The sequence below is a fragment of the Sebastes umbrosus genome, chromosome 9 (assembly GCF_015220745.1).
Source record: "Sebastes umbrosus isolate fSebUmb1 chromosome 9, fSebUmb1.pri, whole genome shotgun sequence".
NCBI lineage: Eukaryota > Metazoa > Chordata > Actinopteri > Perciformes > Sebastidae > Sebastes > Sebastes umbrosus.
Window position 1 is genome coordinate 4,360,710 of NC_051277.1, and position 26,292 is coordinate 4,387,001.

Sequence of the window (26,292 nt, forward strand, 5' to 3'; positions counted from 1 at the left end):
ACACACAGACAGACAGACAGACAGACAGACAGACAGACAGACAGACAGACAGACAGACAGACAGACAGACAGACAGACGTGAAGAGGGAACTTTAACATTAAATATGTTGCACAACAGAAAGACAGACAATTAATACCAAACATTTAGGGAGAATAAAAAGAGATTGTGAAGCTGATTATTAATCTCATACAGCACCTCAACTACTAACAAGGCTCTGGTGACACCTAGTGATCCCATTGAGCCATGACATGTGCAACACTTTAACTTGAAATAAAAGTAATGTTAATGGGGGCAATGCAGTTCTGATTGTGGGCAAAAATAAGTGCAATTTTACACATGTAGCTGTTAAAATAACTTTAAACCATTGCGTTAAATTATACTGATAAAAATGTAGCTTTGAGGAGGAAGCTTGCTTGCACTGCTGCATGACAGTTTAATGTCACTTTTGGATGGATAATAATGATAATAATACAAATAAGATTGACCCTGTTTTTGGAGCAACTTGCAACTTAGAAATAAGTCATTCAGCATCTAAAAACGGCTATCACACCTCACACATTAACCTTCTCTGACCTTAGAAATCTAAGTATCAGGAGCATAAGGATGACGCTACCACAGCCAGATCAGTTGGTGATGCAAGTATGCAGTATGCAGTTTGATGATTACCTGGAGGTCCGACTGGTCCTGGCGCTTGTCCTTGTACTTGTCCTGGTCCCGGTACTGGTACAGGTCCTGGCACAGGCATTGGCCCAGGGACAACGCCCATGTTGGGGGGTTGCATCATTTGAGGGGCTCCGTTGACGTGCATTCCAGGCTGATCATTTGATGAAATTAAAATAAATTAGAAAAAATAAATAAATCATTTAAGCTAAACCTTGAGACATCTTTTTTTACAGAATGAATCAAACATGTTTAATTAATTCTGGGGCTGCAACTAACAAATATTTTCATTGTCAATTAAACTGTCAATTATTTAGTTATGTTATTCTTATTGTTTGGTCTATAAAATGTTAGAAAGTGGTGAAAAATGGCCACAACTCAAAGATATTCAGTTTACTGTCATAGAGGAGGAAAGAAACCAGGAAAAAAATCACATTTAAGAAGCTGGAATCAGAGAATTTCTACTCAAACCGATTAATCGATTATCAAAATAGTTGGCGATCAATTTAATAGTTGATAACCAATCGATTAATCGTTACTTAATTCTGAGACTCGATGAAATCACTACCTTTGATTAACTTTGTTTCATCGACATATTTAGTAAATGATCACACTACCAGACTACAAACAGCAGCGTTGCTCTCAAACACTTCTCATCAGTATTTATCTACAGTATTACCTGCTGCAACATCACGTCCTTTTTCAGTGTGGGACTATTTTGTAGAACAGAAGTGTAATGTGACCTTTACTTTAAAGAGTGTTGTACTCACCCCAGGCTGCGGCTGAGACACCGGCACGCTGGGCAGAGCTGGAGGAGGGTTGACCGGCGGCGCTCCTCCGACCTGCGTGCTGGGAATCAGAGGCTGGGCTGGCGTTTGACGGTGGAGCATTTTCTGTATGTGGAGTAAATGGAAGAGCATCTCTCTCAGAAATCTGTACTGGTTCACCTTCACCTTGCTTCAAATAAACATAAGATCATGCAAGATTCGCCTAATGTCTTTAATGTCTTCATTCTCCTCTCACCAAGGCTATCTCAGGGTCAACGATCCGCATTACCACTTGGGCCTGCAGCAGAGCATAGGCCAGCTGAGGGTTCTGCAGCAGCATGTTCCGCGCCTCCTGGGGGCTGTTCTGCACACACAGCTGGAGACAGAAATCACATCATCACCACACAGAATCAGGAAAATGGGATAAAATCACAACTGGACAGAGAAACAAAAAAACAAAACTTTAGACCCTTTTACGTAAAAAGAGCTCGTCAGTGAGTTCCTGTAGTTTGTGCTGCCCACTTGTTATTCAGATACGTGTCCATAACCAACCAAAAAGTGGCTGCATCAGCACAAAACATTAAACAACAATGTGCAACAATATTTGTGTGCCATCAAGACGGGAGCCCAAACACTCAGACTCTGATCAGCGCAGGGAGCCGTCCCACTGACACAAGCTTTGGTGCAACAAAACACTTTTCCAGTCGGAGGGAAAAAATGTCTGCAGCGAGGTGTTTCTTTGAGCCTAATGAAGCAGACTGCCAGATGTGCAGAGATAAGGCGTCTCTGGCAGAGCTGAGAGAGGCAGACTGCACAGCACAGCCTCCGCTAATGAAAGGGAAGGAAGAGCATCTTCTGCATACAGTCGTCATCCTGGAGGTGATTCAAACTGAGAGAAACATTTGTCACCATCTTTTCAATGGGACTAAAGAGAGTAAACAGCCGGTGCAAGAACAGGACTTTTGGGGGAAAACTATAATACTTACATTCATCAATCTATCACTATAGATTCCTCATTAGATCACTTGTCATTACCTTCTTTAAATTCTTTAAAGATTTATGATGGATTATATACAAATGTAGATTTTAGGTTTGCCAAGAAAGAAAGTTAAAAAATACATTTTATCAGAATTCTCAAGTCAAATATGTTGAATAGAAAAGTAATCCAATTAACCAGTGACATCTCTGAGGTTTTTAGGTGAAACCGACAGGAACTACTGGCAACAACAGCCTCATAACCAATAAATAAAATAAAATAGGTACAAAATGATAAAGTTAAACAACAAAGATTTAGTCAAAGTAACTTTTACTCAGGTTTTACTCAAATCAAACCATATTTCTAACCTTTCTGACTTCATAAGGGTCAAGGAAAAACTACTAGAATGTGAACTATTTACAAAAGCATCATAGCAAATAACGAAAAGTAAGTAGAATGGGACACAACCTAAATCTGATGCTCACTTTGATTGCTATAATAACACAAAAGCGTGACAGCTGATTTTGCTTATAAGGACCAGTGCTATTGATATGACAGTGAGGTAGACCACTCGGTTTGTTTATTAGCCTCATTTAAACAACAGTGAGTCGGAAGCTGGCACTGATGAGCTAAATGAATCAATTTCAAATGTCTATAAGGAAAGGAAAGGGTCGGTAAATTAGACCTGAAACATACTGTTCCCACGCAACAGAGGCAGTAAACCAGCCTACCTTCATCTGTTTCATAAGCTCAAACATCTGCTCAGGTGGCAGACTGGCCACAGCTCTGCTGATGGACTCCGGGGCTTCCTGTGGCTGGATAGTGTCCCCATAAGGAGACTCAATAATGGGGGCTCCTGTTCCCAAACCTGCATCAACAACACGAACAGAGAGAATAAAGACGAGTTGCCAAAGAAAACAACACCTTAATAATTTGATATAATTCCCAGCAGGAAATACTTACTTTTAAGCTCCTCCTTGTTCTTCTCACTGGCTGCGTTGTCCACGCGGAGCGCCCGACCACTGAACTCTCTCCCGTTCAGGTTCCGCATGGCACTGAGGGCTGTCTCCTGGTCCTGATACTCACAGAAGCCATAACCCTTTGGCTTTCCTGTTTCCCTGTCATACACCAACCTGAGAGCAAGAAGACACATAGCATCATGGCTGGTAGTCCACATGGTTAGAGTTGACTATACGTGAAAAACAATATTCACAATCATACAACTGTGTCTGTAATAATGTAAAATATCTAGGACATTTCATTACTGAAGACATGACAGATGATGATATTTATAGGCAATGCCGCAAGATGTATGCACAAGCAAACATTCTCTTACGGAAGTTTAATCTGAGTTCAGATAGAGTGAAGATGTCTCTGTTCAGAGCAGATTGTACACTGTGTACACAGCACATTTGTGGTCAAACTATAAAAAAGCGAGCTTACAGAGACTTCAGATCGCATATAATGATGCAATGAGAATATGATTAAAAAGACCAAGATGTTCCAGTGCAGGTGAAATGTTTGTGTCTGCAGGCATAAATACTTTTCAAACTGTATTAAGATATCTCGTTAACAAATTTATATGCCGGCTGAATCACTCTGAGAATGACATCATCTTGTGGTTGTCTAACATCAGATGTATCACTACACGGTACCAATCACAGCTGTGGAGGCACCTGTATAGTTCTTTATATGTAAAGCATTGATGTAGGTATATATTTATATTTATATTTATATTTTTAATATCTTTTAATCATGACTTTTTATAGTGCTTCCTGTATAGAGAGAGAGAGAGAGAAAGATAGAGATAGAGAAAGAAAGAAAGAGAGAAATAGAGAGAGAGAAAGATAGAGATAGATAGAGAGAAAAAGAGAGAGAAAGAAAGAGAGAGAAAGAAAGAGAGAGAGAGAGAAAGAGAGAGAGGGAGAGAGAGAAGGTAAGAGAGAAAGAGAGAGAAAGAGAGAGGGAGAGAGAGAGAGAGAAAGAGAGAAAACGAGAGAGAAAGAGAAAGAGAGAGAGCGAGAAAGAGAGAAAGAAAGAGAGAGAGAGAAAGGGTGAGAGAGAGAAAGAGAGAGAGAGAAAGAGAGAAAGAAAGAGAGAGAGGGAGAGAGAGAAGGGTAGAGAGAGAAAGAGAGAGAGCGAGAAAGAGAGAAAGAAAGAGAGAGAGAGAAAGGGTGAGAGAGAGAAAGAGAGAGAGAGAAAGAGAGAGAGAGAAAGAGAGAAAGAGAGAGAGGGAGAGAGAGAGAAAGAGAGAGAGAGAAAGAGAGAGAGAGAGAGAAAGAGAGATAGAGAGAAAGAAAGAGAGAGAGAGAGAAAGAAAGAGAGAAAGAGAGAGAGAACGAGAAGCAACCACAATAACAGCACAGCAGCTGTAATAACTAAAATACAAGTTGGACTAATAACAAAAATCAAAAGAGTGATAGAGTGATGTATTAAATGTATTAAATGTATTAAATGAAATGTATTGTTGTTTTTTTCTTTTTTTCTTATCTGGACTTTGAGTCTGCAGTAAAGTTTGAATTGAAAGTACAGGTGCAGAAGCTTAGGTTGTTCTTAGACTCTTCACTCACCTGAAGCTAACAACAAGCCCCACTTCAGAGAAGATGTCTTTCAGCTGCTCCTCTGTGGCTTCATACGGGATGTTCCCCACTGAAACAATTACAAGACATGAGAAACGTTAATAGACAATAACTACATGTCATGTTGTTCATGTAAAGAGTTTGTTTTCTTGAGTTAACTGAGTTCCCTCGTTGCTGAGCTAACAGCAGCACTAGCATGCTCTCATTCATTAGCCGTTAGCTTTGTGTGTGTATCGGCTTATTATTATGACCAAACCGCCAGTAACCGAGCAGGTAACGGCAACAGACTTACCGAACACTGATCGTAGTGATCGATCAACAGCTGGGTCTCTGTTCGCAGCGACGGCAGCAGCAGCGGCAGCAGCAGCAGCAGCTAGGTTAGCCATTTCTGTTTGGGGATACGAATTAATGTGACACCAGGAAGTTAGATTGAGACAATATCCGTTGGGGAAATAGTAGTGATGTGTCGGTCGCGAACGAACCGGCTAAAAGAGCCGGTTCAAAGAGCCGGTTCAAAGAGCTGGCTCTTTTAACTGAACGATAAGAACCGGCTCCCGTCCGAGAGCCGTTTTTTTTTTCTTTCTTTTTTCTTTACTTAATTCAAGGCAGAAAGATAGTACGGTCTTCTCCGTGCCATGGGTAGTGATGTTACGTGCTGTCCCGAGGCTTCGGAACGTGTGTCGAGTAATCCAGGAAGTTTTCAGCGATGTGCGTATCGAGGCTTGTATCGTTTTAGACCAATGACATCATCGATGACGTCTGAAGCCTCGCTGCCATTATTAGATTATATTGCACTACAATACAATTATTGACCAAAGGATTGGTTTACACACATAAGTAGCATTACTCACAAAACAATTACAGTTTATTATACATGTATGTTATATATCATAATATACTTACTAGAAAATAGACATTATATTATATATTATATAGATATAAATGGATTACATGGTAATATATATATTTTTCATTGTTTATAGTCATTCCCAACAGCCTTTACTGATGCAAAATACAGTATATCACAGATCACATGGTTAAGATCATATCTGCCTGTTTTACACACTTTGACCACCAGGTGGTTTCGTGCACATGAAACCTCGAGAAATGAACCATTTAACGAACCAATTTGCTGGAAAGCTTCAATGCTTCATGAAGCTTCATCTCGCCATCACTACACTCCATGCACTGACTGTGACTGAATGTTGTGTTATTAAAGTCCGTGAGACCAATCAGGTGATGACAGACAAGGATCATGGCGGTCTACAGGTACAGAGCAGGAGGAAGAGGAGGAAAGAAAGAGAGAGAGGAGTGTGGTGCGCGAATAGCAGACAAGATGAGTGACAGTCGGAAACAAAGCAGCATGTAAAATTATGGTATTCTGGAAATTATAAGGTGTAGTATAATTATATTGAATAATTTAAGTGATATATGTGCACACATACTAAACATAGGTCAAAACAGCTAAAGCTAAATTTGGCTGAATTATAAAAGGCAGAAGTGAAGTAAAATGAAGAGCCGTTTGGGAGCCTAAAGAACCGGATCTTCTTTGTGAGTTGAGCCAAATGATCTGGCTCACTAAAAAGAGCCGGAATTCCCATCACTAGAGGAAAAAGGGTAAATTCAAACCAACAGTTCAACAGTTCCACCTTTTATAACCTCTTCTCAGTCGACACTAGCTACGTTTATTTTCTTCTTTTTATTAATTAAGTAGAAATATATGATAATTATTTGAAAGCGGGATTCACCGGAGAGCAGACGAGGTCACAGTAGTCATACTGGATGGATTAATAGATGGCGCTGTTGTCTGCAGGTTCAGTTAACTCCTGGTCTGGACGGACTTCAAACACTGTGACACATATATTAACGTTATAAACTGATAATTCTTCAGTATAAAGTGGAATAAAGTGTCTCTAAAATGCTCCTGAAGATCCAGTTTTTCGACAATAGAAGAGTTGGTGAGTACTTCTCATGTTAATGTTGATTATTTTGGAGAATTAACAAGATAACTCATCTTTAAACGGTTTAGGAGCTAAAATGTAGCCGTTGGGAATGTCAGTTAACAGTTATATACCACCTGTGAGGCTGTGACACCAGACAGGTGAGGCTGTGACACCAGACAGGTGAGGTAAAAGAGGTCTTTAATATCAACCTAAAGTATTTAATTATTAACTGGTTATACACATATTGTCAGGAAATTGATGTTGTGCTTGTATTTAGTGAACCTTATAAAATATAAGGTATAGTGGCTGGTGAATTCCACACCTGTTCCCATGGTTAATTAGCATATAATGAACTACTTAAAGGGACTGTTTGTAAGAATCAGAATCAGCTTGTTAACAGCGACACCTGTGGTCGTTAAGTCAACCAAAGTCAGCGTCCTGTTGCTCGGACTTGTGCTCGCTCTACATAGACATGAACGAGCATCGCTCAAAACAGTGAGGCGACACACGTCAGCTAAAACCACAATATCACTCTATATTTCAGCTGCTTGGCAGTAATGTTAGCTGACCAGACGAAGGTCTGTCCATGAATCAATGCTGATCCTAGTGTTGGCTTTGAGGCTGAAGCAGGAAGAGAAACATTATAGCCCCCGACCGCAGCCGCAGGGAGACACCGGCACCCGGTCGGAGACGGTAACGTTTCTCTTCCTGTGAAGAGAGGGGGTCGGAGGGAAAAATGGATGAAAAATTGAGGACTATTTATTTGCTTTGTAATTTATATGCCTTGCAATGTTCTTCTAATTAAAAAAAATTAAATTAGGAGATTTCTGCAAGAATTGCATTTTTTGGCCATTAGATGGCGAGCACTTCTGTTGTGGAAACTGCTCAGAAACCCCCTTATTGTCATCCATCCTCTGAATGTTCTAGGTCTGTAGTTTGTGGTTGTAAAGTTTCATGAAGCTGTGATTATCCTAGAGGTCACAACAGGTCATTTTATACAGTGAGGTCAAATAAAAAACAGAAAAACGATAGAAAAATCCTGAAAATCCCACGGGTCTCAGAGGGTTAATATAAAGACACATCTCCCTAATTTAATGTAATCTGGTCAATATTTGGCACTATAAAAATAATCAAGCTGCATCACCCAGATTCATTTGTAGTGTGCTACTTTGGCTGCATACCTTAAAGGTGACTAATGTGACAGAAAATGTGATAATTAAAGCAGGAGACAAATCAATTGTGAGATTTATATATTAATTTGACATTTTGATTATAATTTATTAATATTTTTAACAATAGGTTCAGGAATATTGTGTCATCATCTCAGTCTAATATACAGTATATATACGTAGCTGCTGCATAGCACCCTGGACATTGAGTTATGTTTTCAGTGTTGTAATTGCTGTTTTATATCCAAAATCTCCTAAACTAATTTGTAGAGATGTGCCAGTATATCAGCAAATGGTATAATATCAGTATTTGCCAATAGCTGATTTGGTATTATCGTCATCTTTTCCTGCTTTGTATCAGAGTTTTTTCAAATTATTTTGGACATGGTTTTGCTTCGTTTCATGTTGACAAATCACAAATGGCATTTTATTTTTATTGCCACATATAAACAACAGACATCAGTATGGATTTGCTGTGATGTTATGCTCCGGGCAGCATCTCTGATCTTGAATGTCATTAGTTGTCTTTTCTGCCGAGGTCTTTGGTTAGTTAGTTATTTGTCTGTCTGAGAACAGGTTTTTTTTTAATGAAAGCTGGTGGGCACTGTAGGCCTTGGGCCATGAAACAATTGATCAGACTTTGGTGGTATGAACGTAAGAGAGATGTCAACATAACAGAGTTTGAATGCTAGGAGCATGGTTGCAGAATCCTAAAGTCAATATACCTTAATATTTGATAAAGCGTAATAAATGATGGATTTGGGCGTACCAGCAGGTTGGAGAAGTGTGAGGTTTTGTGCCATGCCACATACCTGTCTTTAACTTAACTAGTATAGATACTGTATAGATTGATCTTTTACAAACAATATCAAAGATACTTCATATTGTATGGATCCCATTCATTGTTAATGGAAACTGTAGAAACACCAGTAACACGGAGAGAGCAAACAGCAGCAAAAGTAGGCAGATTTCCCCTTTAACGCTCGTGCAATCGTGATGTATACAATAACCTCCAGCGAATGTTTGGCATTTTTGCTTGAAAGATTCCTCCATTGAGTGTTTTAAATCTAAAAACTTAATTATTCAAAAAAGGCATTTTAAGTCTTGCTTGTGTACAATTTGATATACAATTCAATATAACAGATTGGTTACAAATTCAGCAATTAGGAAGATTATAATGTTTTTGTTCCAACTACTATGTATACTAAATGTTTATTATTGAGGTTGTAGTTAATGGTGGTGTTGAACTGGACTGCATTATATTCAAATGTGATTCTAACATTAGTGATGCACAGATCCGACTTGTTCCCGATACTGATAGCGATACCTGGGCTTTTGGGTATCGGCCAATACTGAGTACTGATCCGATACGAGTGTTTAATTAATAAGCTGTATGCGTCACTGTATGGAAGTGACTGGGATCATTCTTTTATGTGTAAGGCAACATCAGGTTTGACTTAAATATTGCTTTCCTAACTTTGTAAAACAAATAAATATATAGATGTAGATTTACTGAATTGTTATTTATTATTAAAATAATAAATCGTACACCAGCAACTTGGTAAAAAATGTTCAAAATTTGCAGGAATTACAATTCAAGTGTAAATTGTTTTAATGAGGCAACAAATTGGCCAAAACTTAAACAGGAATTAAAATTCCAGTATATAATGTAAATAGTATAAAAACATAGAACTGAATTGAATAGATCGGCTCCACTGTCACCGATACCAGATGCAGCTATTTGAATCAGTATCACCCCGATATCCGATCCTGTATCGGTGCATCCCTAAATCTAACTATAGGGATGCACCTCACAATTATTTTCATTGTCTATTAATCTGTTGATTATTTTCTTGATTAATTGATTAGTTATGCTGAAAAATGTTGATCAGTGTTTCCCAAAGACCAAGATTATGTCCTTTAATGTCTTGTTTTGTCCACAACTCAAAGTTGTTCCGACACTGATACTGATATCAGAAATGCGTCCAATGCTGCCCAAAATTCGATATCGGCGAGTATGCCAGTCTACGCACCGATTACTCACCGATTATTTTATATATATTATATTATTATATTATATTATTATATTATTAATTTATGTTCATTGTAACTGACAAACTGAATAATAAATCCTGCTAGAGATTATTTTGTATCGTCGTTTAAATCCTTTTCTATTGATGATCAGCAGATGAGCATTAAGTAGCATGAAGTGGTGTCAGGACCGAAAAGGAGTTCTGGTTCCACTGGGGCTCGAACCCAGGACCTTCTGCGTGTAAAGCAGACGTGATAACCGCTACACTATGGAACCGGCTGATCCTGCAGGCCAGCAGAGCCACTATTGTTTCCTTTACCGCACCTTCGTGTAACGTTGAGCTTTATTTAGCTCTCTGTGCTTCGTAGCTTCGGTTTAACGGAACGATATGAGGAGTCAGCTGAGGTCTCCTCAGTAGAAGTCACCTCGCTTGTATCCCAGCCTATCGTTACGTCCCATTGTGTTGTTTTAGCTGCTGGTGTTTTGGTTCAGTGGAGCCTCTTGGGACATTTTGTGGCCGATCACTCTGCTCGGTAGCTAACATCCAGCAGCCATGAAGTCGCCTACATGTGTCCGTGTCTCCTCCAGCCTGCAGCCTGCATGCCCTGACAGTCTTTAGAGGAGTGAGGATTTGTAGTTTAAAGAAGCTGACCTGGCTTATCCATCCAGCAACAGACCAAGACTGTGTGCATTTTATCAAACTTGTTTATTTTTAACAAAAAACATGTCGTTTTTCATGAAGCAGTGCATTGTGTGATGCATCTTATAACAGCTGTGGTTACCTTCTGCAAATGGGTGTTTCTGCAACTAAGGGCATTTTTAAGTCCCAGCAATGACAACTTTGGATTTATGTTTAAATTTGCAGTGCAAAATGAATTTAAATGTCTTAAAAATGTAATAGAAATTTAAAAAAGCAAAATGCATAAAATGATTGTATAATAAACATGTTATGGATTAAAATCTTAACCGCTATAAGTAATTTTTGTACCTGTTTATATGTATGACATACTCTGATGCCAAAAATAAAAATTCATAGAGATTTATTAAAGGGACTGTTTGTAACTTTTTAACGGTATAAATCTACCGGGTCGGGATCCCATGCGCGCTCGCTCGCATATGCGCGCTCGCGTATGCGCGCTCGCGTGTGGCCGGAGTCACTGCTCCGCTGCCTGCTTGCCTTCACTTACACAGCGCGCGTTCTCGCTGTCTCGCTCCACCTCTAGACGTGAACGCCCGCTCACTACACACTGCAGAAGAGTTAGTTTAGCTCTGAGAATATCTAGTGAATGTACACTGGACATTTGTGCAGAAATAACTGCTGCAGCTCCTCCAGACCAACAGAGGTTTTCCGTGTCTTGTGAAGTGACGGGGCTCCGTAGCGAGAAGCGTTATCGTCTCAACCGGGAGTCGGTGTGTCGCTGCGGGCGCAGTCGGGTGATGATAACGTTTCTCTTCCCCCGGCACCGACCCGCTTTTGCTGCGCCAACACTAATATCAGCATTGATTCATGGAGAGACCTTGGTCTGGTCAGCTAACATTACTGCCAAGCAGCTGAAATATAGAGTGATATTGTGGTTTTAGCTGACGTGTGTCACCTCACTGTTTTGAGCGATGCTCGTTCATGTCTGTTTAGAGCCTGCAAGTGCTAGCCCGACGCTGACTTCCGTTGAGTTAACAGCCACAGGTGTCGCTGTTAACAAGCATTTCTGAAAGTTACAAATAGTCCCTTTAATTTTTTTTTTTTTTATTTGAGTCAAAAGTGGCCGCAGTTCCAGAAACACCCAAATATGTTTTATCAAAAAGACAGAGCTGTCATGAGGCTGTCTGACAGTGAGACCCAGTAGAATAAGGTATAAGGCGTTAATGTAGGCTACATGACCCTTTACCATTAGTATTTTAAAAGAAATCACATATACACTAACTGCCCTGCAAAATAGTTTGAGTATTTTGTTCATACTTAATATTTTACAACATGCATGGCCCACCTCAAAGGTTTAAACATTACACTGGTTGTGTGTGGCATTTAGTCAAACAAAATAACACCGTAGAGAGTAACAACATGACAGGAGTAGAAAACACGTTTCTAAAGTTGATCAACAGTCAAGCTCCTTCGCTACAGCCCAGTTAAAAATGTTTTCTGACCTACATTAAGTGCACCAGACACTTCTCATCTTTTTTTTTTTTTTAAATGCAAGGTCATTAGTCCAGCTCAGAATAAAGGCTATACACTGGAAAAATCAATGTAGTGGATGTATTTATAGATGTGCATCCTAAACACCTTCTCCTTGTAGAGATTTTTAGTTTTCAAACTGCTATGCATGAAACGGAGTTCATTTCTCAGAGCGCTCCTGCACCGTGTGATTCTATCAGTGATATCTGCAAGTGTCTCTGCTGTGGTCTCTGCATCAAATGGATCTGTTAAGAGTGAATTTCTGAGCCACACAGTCACAATTCTCCTGCAAACTCCTGCTCGGATGTGTCAAATGTCCATCTCTCTCTTCTTTACTGGTGTGGGTTCTGAAACCAGTGATGGCCGAGTTTCTCCTCCTTCCTCTCTTGTTTGAGAGGAATTGTCTTACTTCAGCAGCATCGTCCTTCCATTTTTAGCCACTCCAGCTTCCTTGTAGGTGCCAGTGAGGGAAGGGCAGTAAGGCTGCGTTGGTAAAATGTGGGGATGACAGCTGCATCTGTTTATCATGTGGGGTACAATAGCACACCTTGAGAGGCAGCCAGAGCTTGTATTCTCACCGATACTGGCTCCAACACAGCGGGCCAGAATTAATAGACAAGGCAGATTCAGCTGTGGGAAGGATCGAAATTCAGTGACATGCTAGATCTAATCCACAAACTCTGAATCTGACTGACATATAATATGTGCACGTGATACTAGAAAGCAATAATGATTATTTTACTGGTGTCCAATATTGTATTTGGGATTCAAAATAAACATTTCAAATAGGGCTGCAGCTAATGATTATTTTCATTGTCGATTAATCTAATTTTCTTGATAAATCGATTAGTTGTTTGGTCTATAAAATGTCAGAAAATGTTGAAAAATGTTAATCAGTGTTTCCCAAACCCCAAGATGACGTCTCCAAATGTCTCGTTTTGTCCACAACTCAAAGATATTGAGTTTACTGTCATAGAGGAGGAAAGAAACCAGAAAATATTTTTACTTTTTTTTTTCTTAGAAAATTACACCAACTGATTAATCGATTATCAAAAGAGTTGGCAATTAATTTAATAGTTGACAACTAATCGATTAATCGTTGCAGCTCTAATTTCAAATTAAAGAGGAATATCGAAGCAAACATGGCTGCATTTAACTGTTATTACCTCCGCCAAGGCCGAAGGCATAGGAAGGAGGTTATGTTTTCACCGGCGTTGGTTTGTTGGTTTGTTGGTTTGTTGGTTTGTTGGTTTGGAGGATAACTCCAAAAGTTCGCAATGGATTTGAATGAAATTTTATGGAGCGGTGGGGTGTGGCACAATGAACAATCCATTCGATTTTGGTGGTGATTCGGATCATGATTCGGCTTCGGGAATTGTTTTCGGGGGCAGCGACGTACATGAAACCTGCCTTGGCGGAGGTCTGCGCTCTCCGAGTGCACTTCTAGTTTACATCAGCGATTAATCTGACGATAGTTTCCTCACTTGATCAAGTTCTCATCTGGTCGATAAAATGTTAGAAAATAGTGAAATATGCCCATCCCAATATCCTGAAGCCCAATGTGACATTATAAAACAACAATATAAAACATAGAGCATGCATTTGAGAAGCTGTAAACCAGAGAATGTTGGGCATTATATATATATATATAAATGACTTAAAGGATTATAAAAATAGTTGCTGTTTGATTTTCTAATTAACTAATTGACTAATTGTTTAATCTCTAAATCCATATTCATAATCTTGCAGACAGGTTTGTTTCAAGAAACAATACGTCAGTTGAAACAGTTTCTATATGATTTTATTTTGGGTGTTTGAAGGAAATCAGTGTCCGCTTGGTGTGACATAGCGAAGCGATATCGTATGTTTGTCTGCAAATCTGTTGCTGAGGTCCCGTTTCAGTTATTTCTAATGGTGCTCCGATCATTATCGGACGATATTCGTTCTAAATAGTTCTATCGGTGGTCTCTATAAAGGCTGATCAGAAGAGACGATTAGTTGAAGCAAAACACTCAAAAGACAATTTCTCTATGAACCGCTTCACCGGAGTTGTGTCTCTAAGAGAGAGTGAAATATGTTGCACATGTTGCCTGCCAATAATTAATCAGTTATCAATACATGATACTTTCTCATCTCTTAGTTTTAATATACAATGTTAAGAATAGTTCAATAAATATAAATAATGCTGTATGATAAATACAAGGCTTCAAATAAACCCTGTCATTGGTATGGACACCCTTAGTTATTTCTTACAATGTTGTTATTAAACTGAGTATAGAATATATTATAGTGAATCTCTGTCCTCCATCAGAACTCAATTGAATGGCCTTGAAGGTGCCCTACAGTTTTCTAGTAAACAACAAAAACACATTGTGTGTATCCTTGAGGTCTAACAAACATGTTGAATACATGTCCTTCCTCATAAAACATTTGTAATGCTGATTTATGTTTTAAGCATTTTAAACCGTGCATATTTGCTTGCAGTCTTGTTGGCTTTGTCGGCTCCTTGCTAAGTTTGTTGGCCCGTTACCTTCCCCAGCTGTCAATCAGTGGAAACCAACCAAGATTTTAAAGGTTCCCTGTGGAGTTTTTGACCTCTAGTAGCGCCATGGTGCTCGCACTCATGCATGTGGGTCCTCATGCACATGCACAGAACAAACAAAACATGACCCACTTGTGAAAATATTGCTCCATAGTGCTACTAGTGGTAGAAAACTCCACAGGGTACCTTTAATACCCCAGTTAGACTGATGGGGTGTCGTGATTCAAACCAGCAAGAGGGGTCAATCTGTGGATCAACCCGTGTCCGCCTCCTTCTGACCAGGGATGGACCGTGAGTGGTAGCCGGCCTTGTTTGGTGCAGACCGGTGCAGACGCTTGAAAATCTGTCACTGGGTCTGAAATTAGTGTTAAAGTGGGACATTCAAATGTGCAGTGTGTTCCCAGTTTAACAAGGTACACCATTTGCTGTAACACGCCTGCCATTTTGATGGCCTTCTTTTTTCTTGCACACACTTGTGATTCCAATAACGCCGTAGACCCTGCAGAGAGGCTGGCCTGCAGAGACTATCTGGATACTGTATACCATTTTGCTTTACGTTTTATTACTGGCTGTGGAAATCTGGTTCACCACTGTACCCTGTATGCGGCTGCTAAATGGCCATCTCTGTATGTCCGCAGACTTTCACGGGACCAGTAAGAGACTGGTCCTGTCTGTCTTCTTCTTCTCTTTTACAACATCTGGCATAAAGAGTCAGTTCACTAGAATCAGTCCTAGTGATGTCTTGCCATGCAGGTAATTTCGGTTTTATGTGACAGTGTTTTCAAATACCCACCCCCAATAGAACGAGGTTGAATAGAGTTTTATTTGTGCTGCTGAAAAAGTTTGAAAATTACGTTTGGAAAACTCAGCTGCAGTGTCCCAGTTACTCAGGATAATCCACAGACCTCACTGTCAACAGTTTCCACAGGGTCTGTTTCTTCAGTAGAAAGTACAATGAAACGTGCTCACCGTGAGGTCTGTAGATTATCCAGAGTAACGGGTATTTATTCTGGAAAGACACGTTGCTTTTGAGTTTTTCATGATACATTTCCATAAATCAAATGCACCTCCTTGTATTGGGATGGCAGAAGCAGATATCTCAAATCAAAACTCTCTGCATGGCTACATACCACTAGGGGTAAATGTATTTTCAATACAGTCTCAAGGCAGTTTGTGAAATAGTCACAAAATTGAATCTATTTGATTTTTACGTACAAATTGATTTTGTGCTGACCATCACAAACAAAAAATGTGAATTTCGTGTCTATGTACATGAATCAATACATTAAATTTCGGGACTATTTCAAACTGCTGTGTGACTGGGCTAGTATTTTATGTATTTTGGGTTAAAGATGGTGTCCGGGAAATAACCCAGCTTGTCCAGGTCAACCTGCAGAATCCAGCCTGGCTCTCATCTCAGTGGGTGGTGGCTTTCAACACCACTTCAATGAAGGGAATGTCCGTTTGTGGCAGAGGAAGGTGTACTAAATAACGGACTGTATCTGTATCTGTTGTCTGCAGATACCTTTAGTTTGCCGTGGTGCCTGTGACAGTGTTGCTTCGTCAGAACCTTGAGGGAACATCTCAGGTACTTCTCCAGTCTTGTCTCTTGAGGCACAATGAGCATGACTCAACCTTAACAGTGCAGATGAGCTTATAAAAGGCTCGAGAGAGAATGAGCACTGTGAACTTGTTGCACTGAGGCACGACCTACCAGAGCTCAGACCATTGCCTGCTTCTTTCTTGACCCTTTAACTGGGCCTTTCGCTCACTAACAGCAGCCCTGATTTGTTCAAGGACTTAAGCCACTTTTACAAGCCGCTTATAAGTAGCCAGGATGCCCTGCCGTCAATTGTCCGGCCCAGGTATCTCTGTAAGAGGTCTGTGTGTAATTAAACAAAGAAATACAAGAAAACTGAGGAAGTAATAGCTGTTTCTGATCTTTTACATACATGAACTTTACAATTCACTAATTAAAGGGACGGTTTGTAACTTTTTAAGCATATAAATGTACTGGGGTGGGACACATGCGCGCTCGCATATGCGCGCTCGCGTGTGGCCGGAGCCTCTCCTCCTCTGCCTGCTTGCCTTCACTCACACACAGCGCGCGTTCTCGCATACTCGAACCACCTCTAGACGTGAATGCGCGCTCACTCCACACTGCAGAAGAGTTAGTTTATCTCTGAGAATATCTAGTGAATGTACACTTAAAGTGGACGTTTGTGCAGAAATAACTGCTGCAGCTCCTCCAGACCAACAGAGGTTTCCCGCGTCTTCTGAAGTGACGGGGCTCCGCAGCGAGAAACGTTATCGTCTCTGACCGGGTGCCGGTGTCTCCCTGCGGGCGTAGTCGGAGACTATAACGTTTCTCTTACTGCTTCAGCCTCCAGGAAAAGCCAATACTAGGATCAGCATTGATTCATGGAGAGACCTTCGTCCGGGCAGCTAACATTTCTGCCAAGCAGGTGAAATATAGAGTGATATTGTGGTTTTAGCTGACGTGTGTCGCCTCACTGTTTTGAGCGATGCTCGTTCATGTCTATGTAGCGCGAGCAAGCGCGATCCCGACGCTGACTTTCGTCGACCAGAAACAGTCACTTAAACAGTCCCTTTAAGTGTGGTCAGTGTATAATGTAATTGGACTTGAAGACATTATTCAGTTGTTTAAAGTGTCCTCCCAGCAGAATATCTAAATATCTGTGGCATCTTTGGGTATATATGAACTCTGCCTTTATAGAAGGACTATTCATTATCAGACTCCAGTGAAGTCCCCCCCCGCAATTAAAGCTTGAAAACCCACCGAGAAGCAAGCAGCGTATCACTGTAAAGCTGAGACTATTGTGGATTCAATGAGCCCAATTGTATAACCCCCATAGTAGCCATTTCATTGTATTGATTATTGATCATTTTTTATTGATTCTCGAGTGGTAAAATATTTTTAAATTTAGCACCAATGAGACATAATAGAGCATGGGAATGGACATCATATACTTCCATCATAATGTTCTAAGCCCTTATACTCTTTTACAATTCATTTTAATAAATAAATTCATGTTTATTTCTTATTAATGACTAGAACAGCTTGACACACAGTGCTGAGCTGCATCTCAAATTAATCTTTAAGTTCCCAGCTTTCAGCTGATGTACACCACTTCTATGTGACATCTATTGTTGACCTGCTATCTCCCCCTAACGACCCCCTGTACCCCCCTAAAAAAGACAAAAATGGTTCTATTGTGTGATCATTTTCAGAGTGACAGCAGACCATCAATATATTTGTGGTCAGTGTAATTGGACTTGAAGACATTATTCAGTTGTTTAAAGTGTCCTTTAAGCAGAATATCTAAATATCTATTGAATCTTTGGGTATATATAAACTCTGCCTTTATAGAAGCACTATTCATTATCAGACTCCAGTGAAGTCCCCCTTGCAATTAAAGCTTTCAGACCCACCGAGCAGCAGCAGCAGCAGCGTGTTTGTTATTCACCTGTAGGGCTTTTACCCGGCGCTAGGACCCAGGGTGCGCGATTTTCATCTCCAGCTGCTGCAGACCGAAAACTGGCAATAAGGGAAGATCGCGAGGACAAACCAAAAAATTACATCCAGTGTTTCCATCCTACCGGACAAAACCCACATCCACATCCACCACACGGACGCCTCTGTGCAGACAACAATAGCTTGTTGCTCTGTGTGTGTTGTGTTGCTGTGTGGCTGCAGACAGGCTCGGAGCTTCAAGGTAAGACGGTGCAATACCATGCGATTACTAATAACAAAGGCGTTCCGGGCGAGCAGGGGGCATTAAAGGGGGCATTGCACAACCAGACTGAGGGCGAGCAAAACTCTGCACAAACTTTGACCTGGATATGTGTATTTTCTAGTTGTGGGTGTCTTGCATGGAGCCACACAGTGATGTCGTTATGTAGGATCACATGTCGCCTATATGGAAGTTGTGTGTCGACATGACATACTTGACTGTGGGCTGTAGATGCATGCACACCAACTATATATATGTGTGTATATGAAGTGATGCATTACAGATATTTAATGTGTATCTGGGCCATGCATTAACCTGGAAAACAAGCACCCTTTTTTCTCTGTGATCGCCTCCCATCCTTCTCTTATTGTGGAATAATTCATCACTTCTACCATCAAGATGGAAGAATAATGTGTGTTTTTTTAGTCAGCATGCATGCTCCTCCTGCAAGCCTCGACATCCAGTATTGACCAGGTGAACTTCGACGGGACATCCTCGTCTCTGTTAAAGCATGGCGGCCTAAATAAGGGTCCATAATCTCCAATATGAGTCACAGATAGATGACCACTTTGAAGATTCTGCACAGAAAAAATCAGGCCCTCGATATAAACAACCTTCATGTTGTGTGCTATATATCGCAGTTGTCACATTGCATCCCTGCATGCATGCTCGACACATTTATTTATAATTGCATGCATAACAAGTTTGCAGCTTCCACACACACATGAAGCCAAACTCAATGTGTGGTGGAGCTCCGGAGCAGCCGGTCCGGTCACTACCGGGATATCTGGAGCTGGCTCGGTCGAGGAGGTCTCCGGGTTACCCCCCAGATCCAGATCACAGCTCACAGCTCAGACACAATGCGATGTGTCAGCTGCCCACTTTCAGATACTCCTGCTGCTTTTTGCACCGACACGGTTCTCTCTCTCGTGTTTTTTGGTTTCCCCCAGTTTCACATTTGGCCAACGATTCTTACAGCTCGCACGCAGCCATTACTGAGCGAATGGCGAAGGGCACGTTACAGTCTCTCTCTCCCTCTCTCTCCCTCTCTCTCCCTCTCCCTCTCCCTCTCTCTCTCTCTCTGAACACACACACACAGATCCACTCCGCGACAGATAGATAGGGAAGCAGAGCAATAGTTTGCAGCTCGTAGCTCTCCGGTGGATGGACAGGATCGCTGTCCTGCACCACCTTGGTTTGGTTGGTGGTCACAGATCGTGCACGGTAGTAAACAACAAACTCCTCCGAGTCAGAGAGCCTCGCTGTGGGTGCATGGGTTATTTCCTCACCACAAGTGTTGAGAAAAAGTAGGAAATGTGTTGGCCTAAAGGAGTGGACACCCTTGTAAACAGCAGGCCTACTATCAGGTAAGACAAGTGGCCTAATTACCTGTAGGTCTACTGCTACTGTGCCAAAAAATGTGATTTTTGGCATTAATAGGAGAGTAAACATCCTGTGGCTGTTTATGTTTAGGGGTTTTTTATCTGTTCAAAATGTACAATACTCTTATCAACATGGGAGTGTGCAAATATGCTTGCTTTATGCAAATGTATGTATATATAGCTATTATTGGAAATCAATTAACAATTCAAAACAATGACAGATATTGTCCAGAAACCGATCCACTCCGTGCACGGTTATTTCCTCACCACAAGTGTTGAGAAAAGTAGGAAATTTGTTGGCCTAAAAGGAGTGGATACCCTTGTAGACAGCAGGCCTACTACACTGCTCTCAGGATTCAGGTAGGACAAGTGGCCTAATTTAGTTTTTGTTTATTGTTTTTATTTATTTGTTTTGAGAAATTTAAGACTATACAACATAACAAAAATGAATAATATACAGTGCAGGAAGAGGCAAAAAAACAATTAAAAAACCCCCCAAAAAACTGATTACAGCAGAGTAACCTGTAGGTCTACTGCCACTGTGCCAAAATTTCTGATTTTGCTTCAAGATTTTGGGCATTAATAGGAGAGCAAACATCCTGTGGCTGTTTATCTTCAGAGGATATCAATCTATTTAAAAATATTTAATCGCGATTAATCGCATGATTAATTGCACATTTCTTATCGGTTCAAAATGTACAATCTTCTTATCGACATGGGAGTGTGCAAATATGCTTGCTTTATGCAAATGTATGTATATATATCTATTATTGGAAATCAATTAACAATTCAAAACAATGACAAATATTGTCCAGAAACCAATCCATTCCGCGATAGATAGGGAAACAGAGAAATAATTTACAGCAGAGTAACCTGTAGGCCGACTGCTACTGTGCCAAAATGTGATTTTTGGCGTTAATAGGAGAGTAAACATCCTGTGGCTGTTTATCTTTAGGGGATAATCAGAAAAAGATTGATGTTCATATCCTCAACAGACTGAATGACTAATAATTAGGGCTGTCAATCGATTAATCGCATGATTGTCCATGATTAATCGCACATTTTTTATCTGTTCAAAATGTACCTTAAAGGGAGGTTTGTCAAGTGTTTAATACTCTTATCAACATGGGAGTGTGCAAATATGCTTGCTTTATGCAAATGTATGTATATATATATATTATTGGAAATCAATTAACAATTCAAAACAATGACAGATATTGTTCTGAAACCGATCCACTCCGCGATAGATAGGGAAGCAGAGCAATAGTTTGCAGCTCGTAGCTCTCCGGTGGATGGACAGGATCTCTGTCCTGCACCGCCTTGGTTGGTTGGTGGTCACAGATCGTGCACGGTAGTAAACAACAAACTCTCCCGAGTCAGCCTCGCTGTGTATGTGTTTGTGCACGGTTATTTCCTCAACACCACCACCACAAGTGTTGAGAAAAAGTAGGAAAGTTGTTGGCCTAAAGGAGTGGATACCCTTGTAAAACAGCAGGCCTACTATCAGGTAAGACAAGTGGCCTCATTACAGCAGAGTAACCTGTAGGCCGACTGCTACTGTTCCAAAAATGTGATTTTGGGCATTAATAGGAGAGTAAACATCCTGTGGCTGTTTATCTTTAGGAGATAATCAGAAAAAAATTTATGTTCATATCCTCAACAGACTGAACTAATAATAATTAGGGCTGTCAATCTATTTAAAATATGTAACCACGATTAGTTGCATAATTGTCCATGATTATTTTCTTATCTGTTCAAAATGTGCAATACTCTTATCAACATGGGAGTGGGCAAATATATTGCTTTATGCAAATGTATGTATATATCTATTATTGGAAATCAAATAACAACACAAAACAATGAGAAATATTGTCCAGAAACCCTCACAGGTACTGCATTTAGCATAACAAAAATATGCTCAAATCATAACATGGCAAACTGCAGCCCAACAGGCAACAACAGCTGTCAGTGTGTCAGTGTGCTGACTTGACTATGACTTGCCCTCAAACTGCATGTGATTATCATAAAGTGGGCATGTCTGTAAAGGGGAGACTCGTGGGTACCCATAGAACCCATTTTCATTCACATATCTGGAGGTCAGAGATCAAGGGACCCCTTTGAAAATGGCCATGCCAGTTTTTCCTCGGCAAAATTTAGCCTCCTTCTCGACACCCTAGTATGACATGGTTGGTACCGATGGATTCATTAGGTTTTCTGGTTTCATATGATACCAGTATCTTCATTATAGCTTTAAACTCAGCCGCTACAACCTAAAAAACGCAAGTTGCGTTAAAGAAATGAGTGGCGTTAAAACGAATTTGCGTTAACGCGTTATTATCGCGTTAACTTTGACAGCCCTAATAATAATCGTAATAATAATACATTTTATTTATATAGAGCTTTTCAAGAAACTCAAAGACAATTTACAAAGTTAAAATGATCGTAAATACAACATCATAATATATAAAACACAAGAAAAATCACACATTGAAGGCAGTTTGGGGAGTGAGGTCCAGAGGGGCAGCTATGGCGAATGCTCTGTCGCCCCCCGGGTCCGGTGCTCGGTTCTGAGTGTTTGGGACAGGAGGTCGGCATCAGAGGGAGTGGGAAGGAGTCTGATGGTGGAGCAGGTTGGCGGTGAGGTCGGAGGGGGCCTGGTTATGGAGGGCTTTGTGAGTGAGGAGAAGGACTTTGAACTGGATCCGTTGTGGGACAGGGAGCCAGTGGAGGTTCTGGAGGACGGGGGTGATGTGAGCAGACGGGCAGCAAAGTTCTGGATGTACTGGAGTTTGTTTAGGACTTTGGATGATGAGTCGTAAAGAATGCCGTTGCAGTAGTTGATTCTGGATGTGATGAAGGCGTGGATCAGGTTTGATCTGTTCGCCGGTGTATCTGTTAGTGGAAGTTGGAGATGTGTCGTCATTCACTACACAAATATGAGCTTGGTCTTTGTTTTTCTTAAATTATAGTCAGACTTCAATTATGGAAAAGCTGACCTCATGTTTCACTGTGCACTCCTTCAAAGTGAAAATATAGAAAAAGTTGTAAGTAAAAGTAGATTTTATTCAATCACACAAATTATATAATGATGTAAATATGATATTACCTCTCTGAGAGGTGTCTTGGTATCATATTACCTTCAGAGCAGTTTTATCTTCCTGGCTGTTCGTGGCTTATTTTTATAAAAACGCCTGTCTGTTTTCTGCTGTGTTAAAGTCAGTGCAGTTGCTGTGTGAAGCATGTTTGGATTATTTCAGTAGGCCTACAGGTTGAAGGCTATTGTCTTTATGAACGGCTTGACTTGATTTTGTGTAAAGTCTGGTAGAGAACTATAAGGACTAAAAATTAAAATGAAAGCCAAATTGTAGTTTTGGTTTGAACTCATCTCCAGCCCACTTCTCTGTAGGAAACCATGTGCATGAATCCAGTTAAGACCTGACCCGGTGATAACAGGAAATGTGATTTTGACACACTGCACTGCAAGACGTGAATGACAGTGAACAGAGTGAGTGTCACTCATTTTGTCCATATTTATAATCAGTGATCATCAGTGGTCTTGCCGACAAAAATGTCTTTGCACCGTCAAAACCCCGGCCTGGACAAACCAAGGAAATTATGAAAAATCATGTTGTCTGCTCACGTTATTATCAATCATAATGAATGATTAGAATACTCAAACTGAATCCACAGGAGTAAAGTTGTCACGTCACTGCATGAGGTTGTCTTATTTGGAATTAATTTTTTTTGTTGGTATTTTCAGTAAAGAATAGTAAGGATGGGCCTCCTCACAGCAAGAGGGTCACAGGCTCAAACCTTGGTTGGGGCCCTTCTGTGTGGAGCATGTTTCCTTGTGTTAGCGTGGGTTTTCTCCAGGTTCTTCCTCCGTGGAGGGTTGTCTGTCTCTGTGTGTCAGTCCTGTGATAGTCTGGTGATCTTGTCCACGGTGTATCCCGCCCTTCGCCCCAATATCAGCTGGGTCCAGCCTCCCCGCGACCCTGAATAGGATAAGTAGTTAAGCTGGGGACACACCAAGCCGACATCAAAGAACTAGTGGTGAAGAAGGCCACCCTTTGAGTCGCCTCACGTCACCTTTGTGTCAGCCAAAAAGTTGCACTCGAACACACCGCAAAGACGACAGCCAACGGCCGACTGCCCCGTACGTTCTGCGCCTGCGCGAGATGAAATGACTCTCCACACCAGCAGGTCGCGGTAGTCCATATTCGTCAAAAGCCGTTGTTATGATACGTATCTGCGTTTGCCAACTATTTTCACACCACTCTCACAAACCACTTAGCTTCATTCCAGATGGCCATTTCGTTGTGAAAATATCCGCGTATTGTAATGATCAGATGAGATGAAGATGAAAAATGTTTTTCCTCTTGACTTTGCTTGTTTTCTTGCTTTCCTCACATCCGTTTCTCTCCTCGTGCACTGAAGCTGAACCGCTAAGTGAGTGATTTCTCTCACCGGAGAAAAAAAAAACTCCAATGCGAGCCGACGGTGCGGGACACCCCCCGAAAAAACACGGCCGACGGACGCTCACCGACGGACCCAAACTGTCCGACGGCCGACCATCAGCTTGGTGTGTCGGGGCCTTTACAGATAATAGATGGATGGGATAGTGAGGATTTGGAGGCAAATATGTGAATCATAATATTGTCTCTACAGATTCATAATATCACTGCTAATATCATATAAGCCAGTCTCAGTAAAGGGAAGACACAAGTGAGATTTCTTTTAATACAACTGAAGCCAAACCTCATCAGGTGTTAAGTCAGATCCACGGCTTCAACACAAGTGACCAAAAAACTTATAGAAAGATAACACACACAGTTGTGTGTTTTGCACTCAGAAAAATCATGAGAAGAGGCTTTAGTGTTTCCCCCCATCTTCTCCAGTGGAGGTTCTGGAGGACGGGGGTTGATGTGAGCAGACGGGCAGCAGAGTTCTGGATGTACTGGAGTTTGTTTAGGACTTTGGATGATGAGTCGTAAAGAATGCCGTTGCAGTAGTTGATTCTGGATGTGATGAAGGCGTGGATCAGGTTTGATTTGTTCGCCATTGTATCTGTTAGTGGAAGTTGGAGATGTGTCGTCATTCACTACACAAATATGAGCTTGGTCTTTGTTTTTCTTAAGTTATAGTCAGACTTCAACTATGGAAAAGCTGACCTCATGTTTCACTGTGCACTCCTTCAAAGTGAAAATATAGAAAAAGTTGTATGTAAAAGTAGATTTTATTCAATCATACAAATGACATAATGATGTAAATATCATATTACCTCTATGAGAGGTGTCTTGGTATCATATTACCTTTAGAGTGGTTTCATCTTCTTGGTTGTTAGTGGCTTATTTTAATTTTCTGCTGTGTTAAAGTCAGTGCAGTTGCTGTGTGAAGCATGTTTGGATTATTTCAGTAAACCTATAGGTTGAAGGCTATTGTCTTTATGAACGGCTTGTCTTGATTTTGTGTAAAGTCTGGTAGAGAACTATAAGGACTAAAAATTAAAATGAAAGCCAAATTGTAGTTTTGGTTTGAACTCATCTCCAGCCCACTTCTCTGTAGGAAACCATGTGCATGAATCCAGTTAAGACCTGACCCGGTGATAACAGGAAATGTGATTTTGACACACTGCACTGCAAAACGTGAAGGACAGTGAACAGAGTGAGTGCCACTCATTTTGTCCATATTTATAATCAGTGACCATCAGTGGTCTTGCCAACAAAAATTGTCCTCACACCGTCAAAACCCCGGCCTGGACAAACCATGGAAATCATGAAAAATCATGTTGTCTGCCAACATTATTGTCAATTATAACGAATGAGGGGAATATTCAAAATGAATCCACGGGAGTAAAGTTGTCACGTCACTGCACGAGTTGTCTTATTTTGGATTAATTGTTTTTTGATATTTTCAGTAAAGAATAGTAAGGATGGGCCGCCTCACAGCAAGAGGGTCGCAGGCTCAAACCTTGGTTGGGGCCCTTCTGTGTGGAGCATGTTCTCCTCGTGTTAGCATAGGTTTTCTCCGGCTTCCTCCGTGGACGGTTGTCTGTCTCTATGTGTCAGCCCTGTGATAGTCTGGCGATCTGTCCACGGTGTTTCCCGCCCTTCGCCCAATGTCAGCTGGGTCCAGCCTCCCCGCGACCCTGAGTAAGATAAGCGGTTAAGCTGGGGACACTACAAGGAACTTGTCAATCATAACGAATGAGGGGAATATTCAACATGAATCCACGGGAGTAAAGTTGTCACGTCACTGCTTGTCTTTCTCTCCTCGTGCACTGAAGCTGAACTGCCAAGTGCGTGATTTCTCTCAC

The 26,292-nt window shown here is 40.9% G+C and overlaps 2 protein-coding genes and 1 non-coding gene across 20 annotated transcripts in view; 1 reads left to right on the top strand and 2 right to left on the bottom strand.

The window, feature by feature from the left end:
- cstf2 (cleavage stimulation factor, 3' pre-RNA, subunit 2) overlaps positions 1 to 26,292 on the bottom strand; it is a 36,971-nt gene that overhangs the window by 8,043 nt on the left and 2,636 nt on the right. For 3 of the 8 annotated variants that reach the window (XR_005208263.1, XM_037780711.1, XM_037780708.1), the window contains exons 1-7: positions 5,276 to 5,433; positions 4,975 to 5,053; positions 3,368 to 3,537; positions 3,136 to 3,281; positions 1,685 to 1,804; positions 1,432 to 1,554; positions 668 to 815 (exon numbers count right to left, since the gene is read on the bottom strand). Coding sequence is in view for 7 of the 8 variants with exons in the window: in XM_037780711.1 (XP_037636639.1) it covers positions 668 to 815; positions 1,432 to 1,554; positions 1,685 to 1,804; positions 3,136 to 3,281; positions 3,368 to 3,537; positions 4,975 to 5,053; positions 5,276 to 5,369 (880 nt within the window). In the remaining variant the exon portion in view is untranslated. Of the gene's footprint in view, positions 1 to 667; positions 816 to 1,431; positions 1,555 to 1,684; positions 1,805 to 3,135; positions 3,282 to 3,367; positions 3,538 to 4,974; positions 5,054 to 5,275; positions 5,434 to 26,292 lie in introns of those variants that run through there. The other 5 variants (XM_037780710.1, XM_037780709.1, XM_037780712.1 and 2 more) reach the window with 5 other exon arrangements.
- Positions 6,607 to 26,292, top strand: part of bcorl1 (BCL6 corepressor-like 1) — a 41,695-nt gene continuing 22,009 nt past the window's right edge. For 2 of the 11 annotated variants that reach the window (XR_005208262.1, XM_037780695.1), the window contains exon 1: positions 19,751 to 19,961. Coding sequence is in view for 6 of the 11 variants with exons in the window: in XM_037780695.1 (XP_037636623.1) it covers positions 19,909 to 19,961 (53 nt within the window). In the remaining 5 variants the exon portion in view is untranslated. Of the gene's footprint in view, positions 6,942 to 7,042; positions 7,112 to 18,394; positions 18,577 to 19,747; positions 19,962 to 26,292 lie in introns of those variants that run through there. The other 9 variants (XM_037780705.1, XM_037780706.1, XM_037780701.1 and 6 more) reach the window with 8 other exon arrangements.
- On the bottom strand, positions 10,331 to 10,403 carry trnav-uac. Its single transcript has one exon. It is a non-coding gene; the product is annotated as a tRNA-Val (tRNA).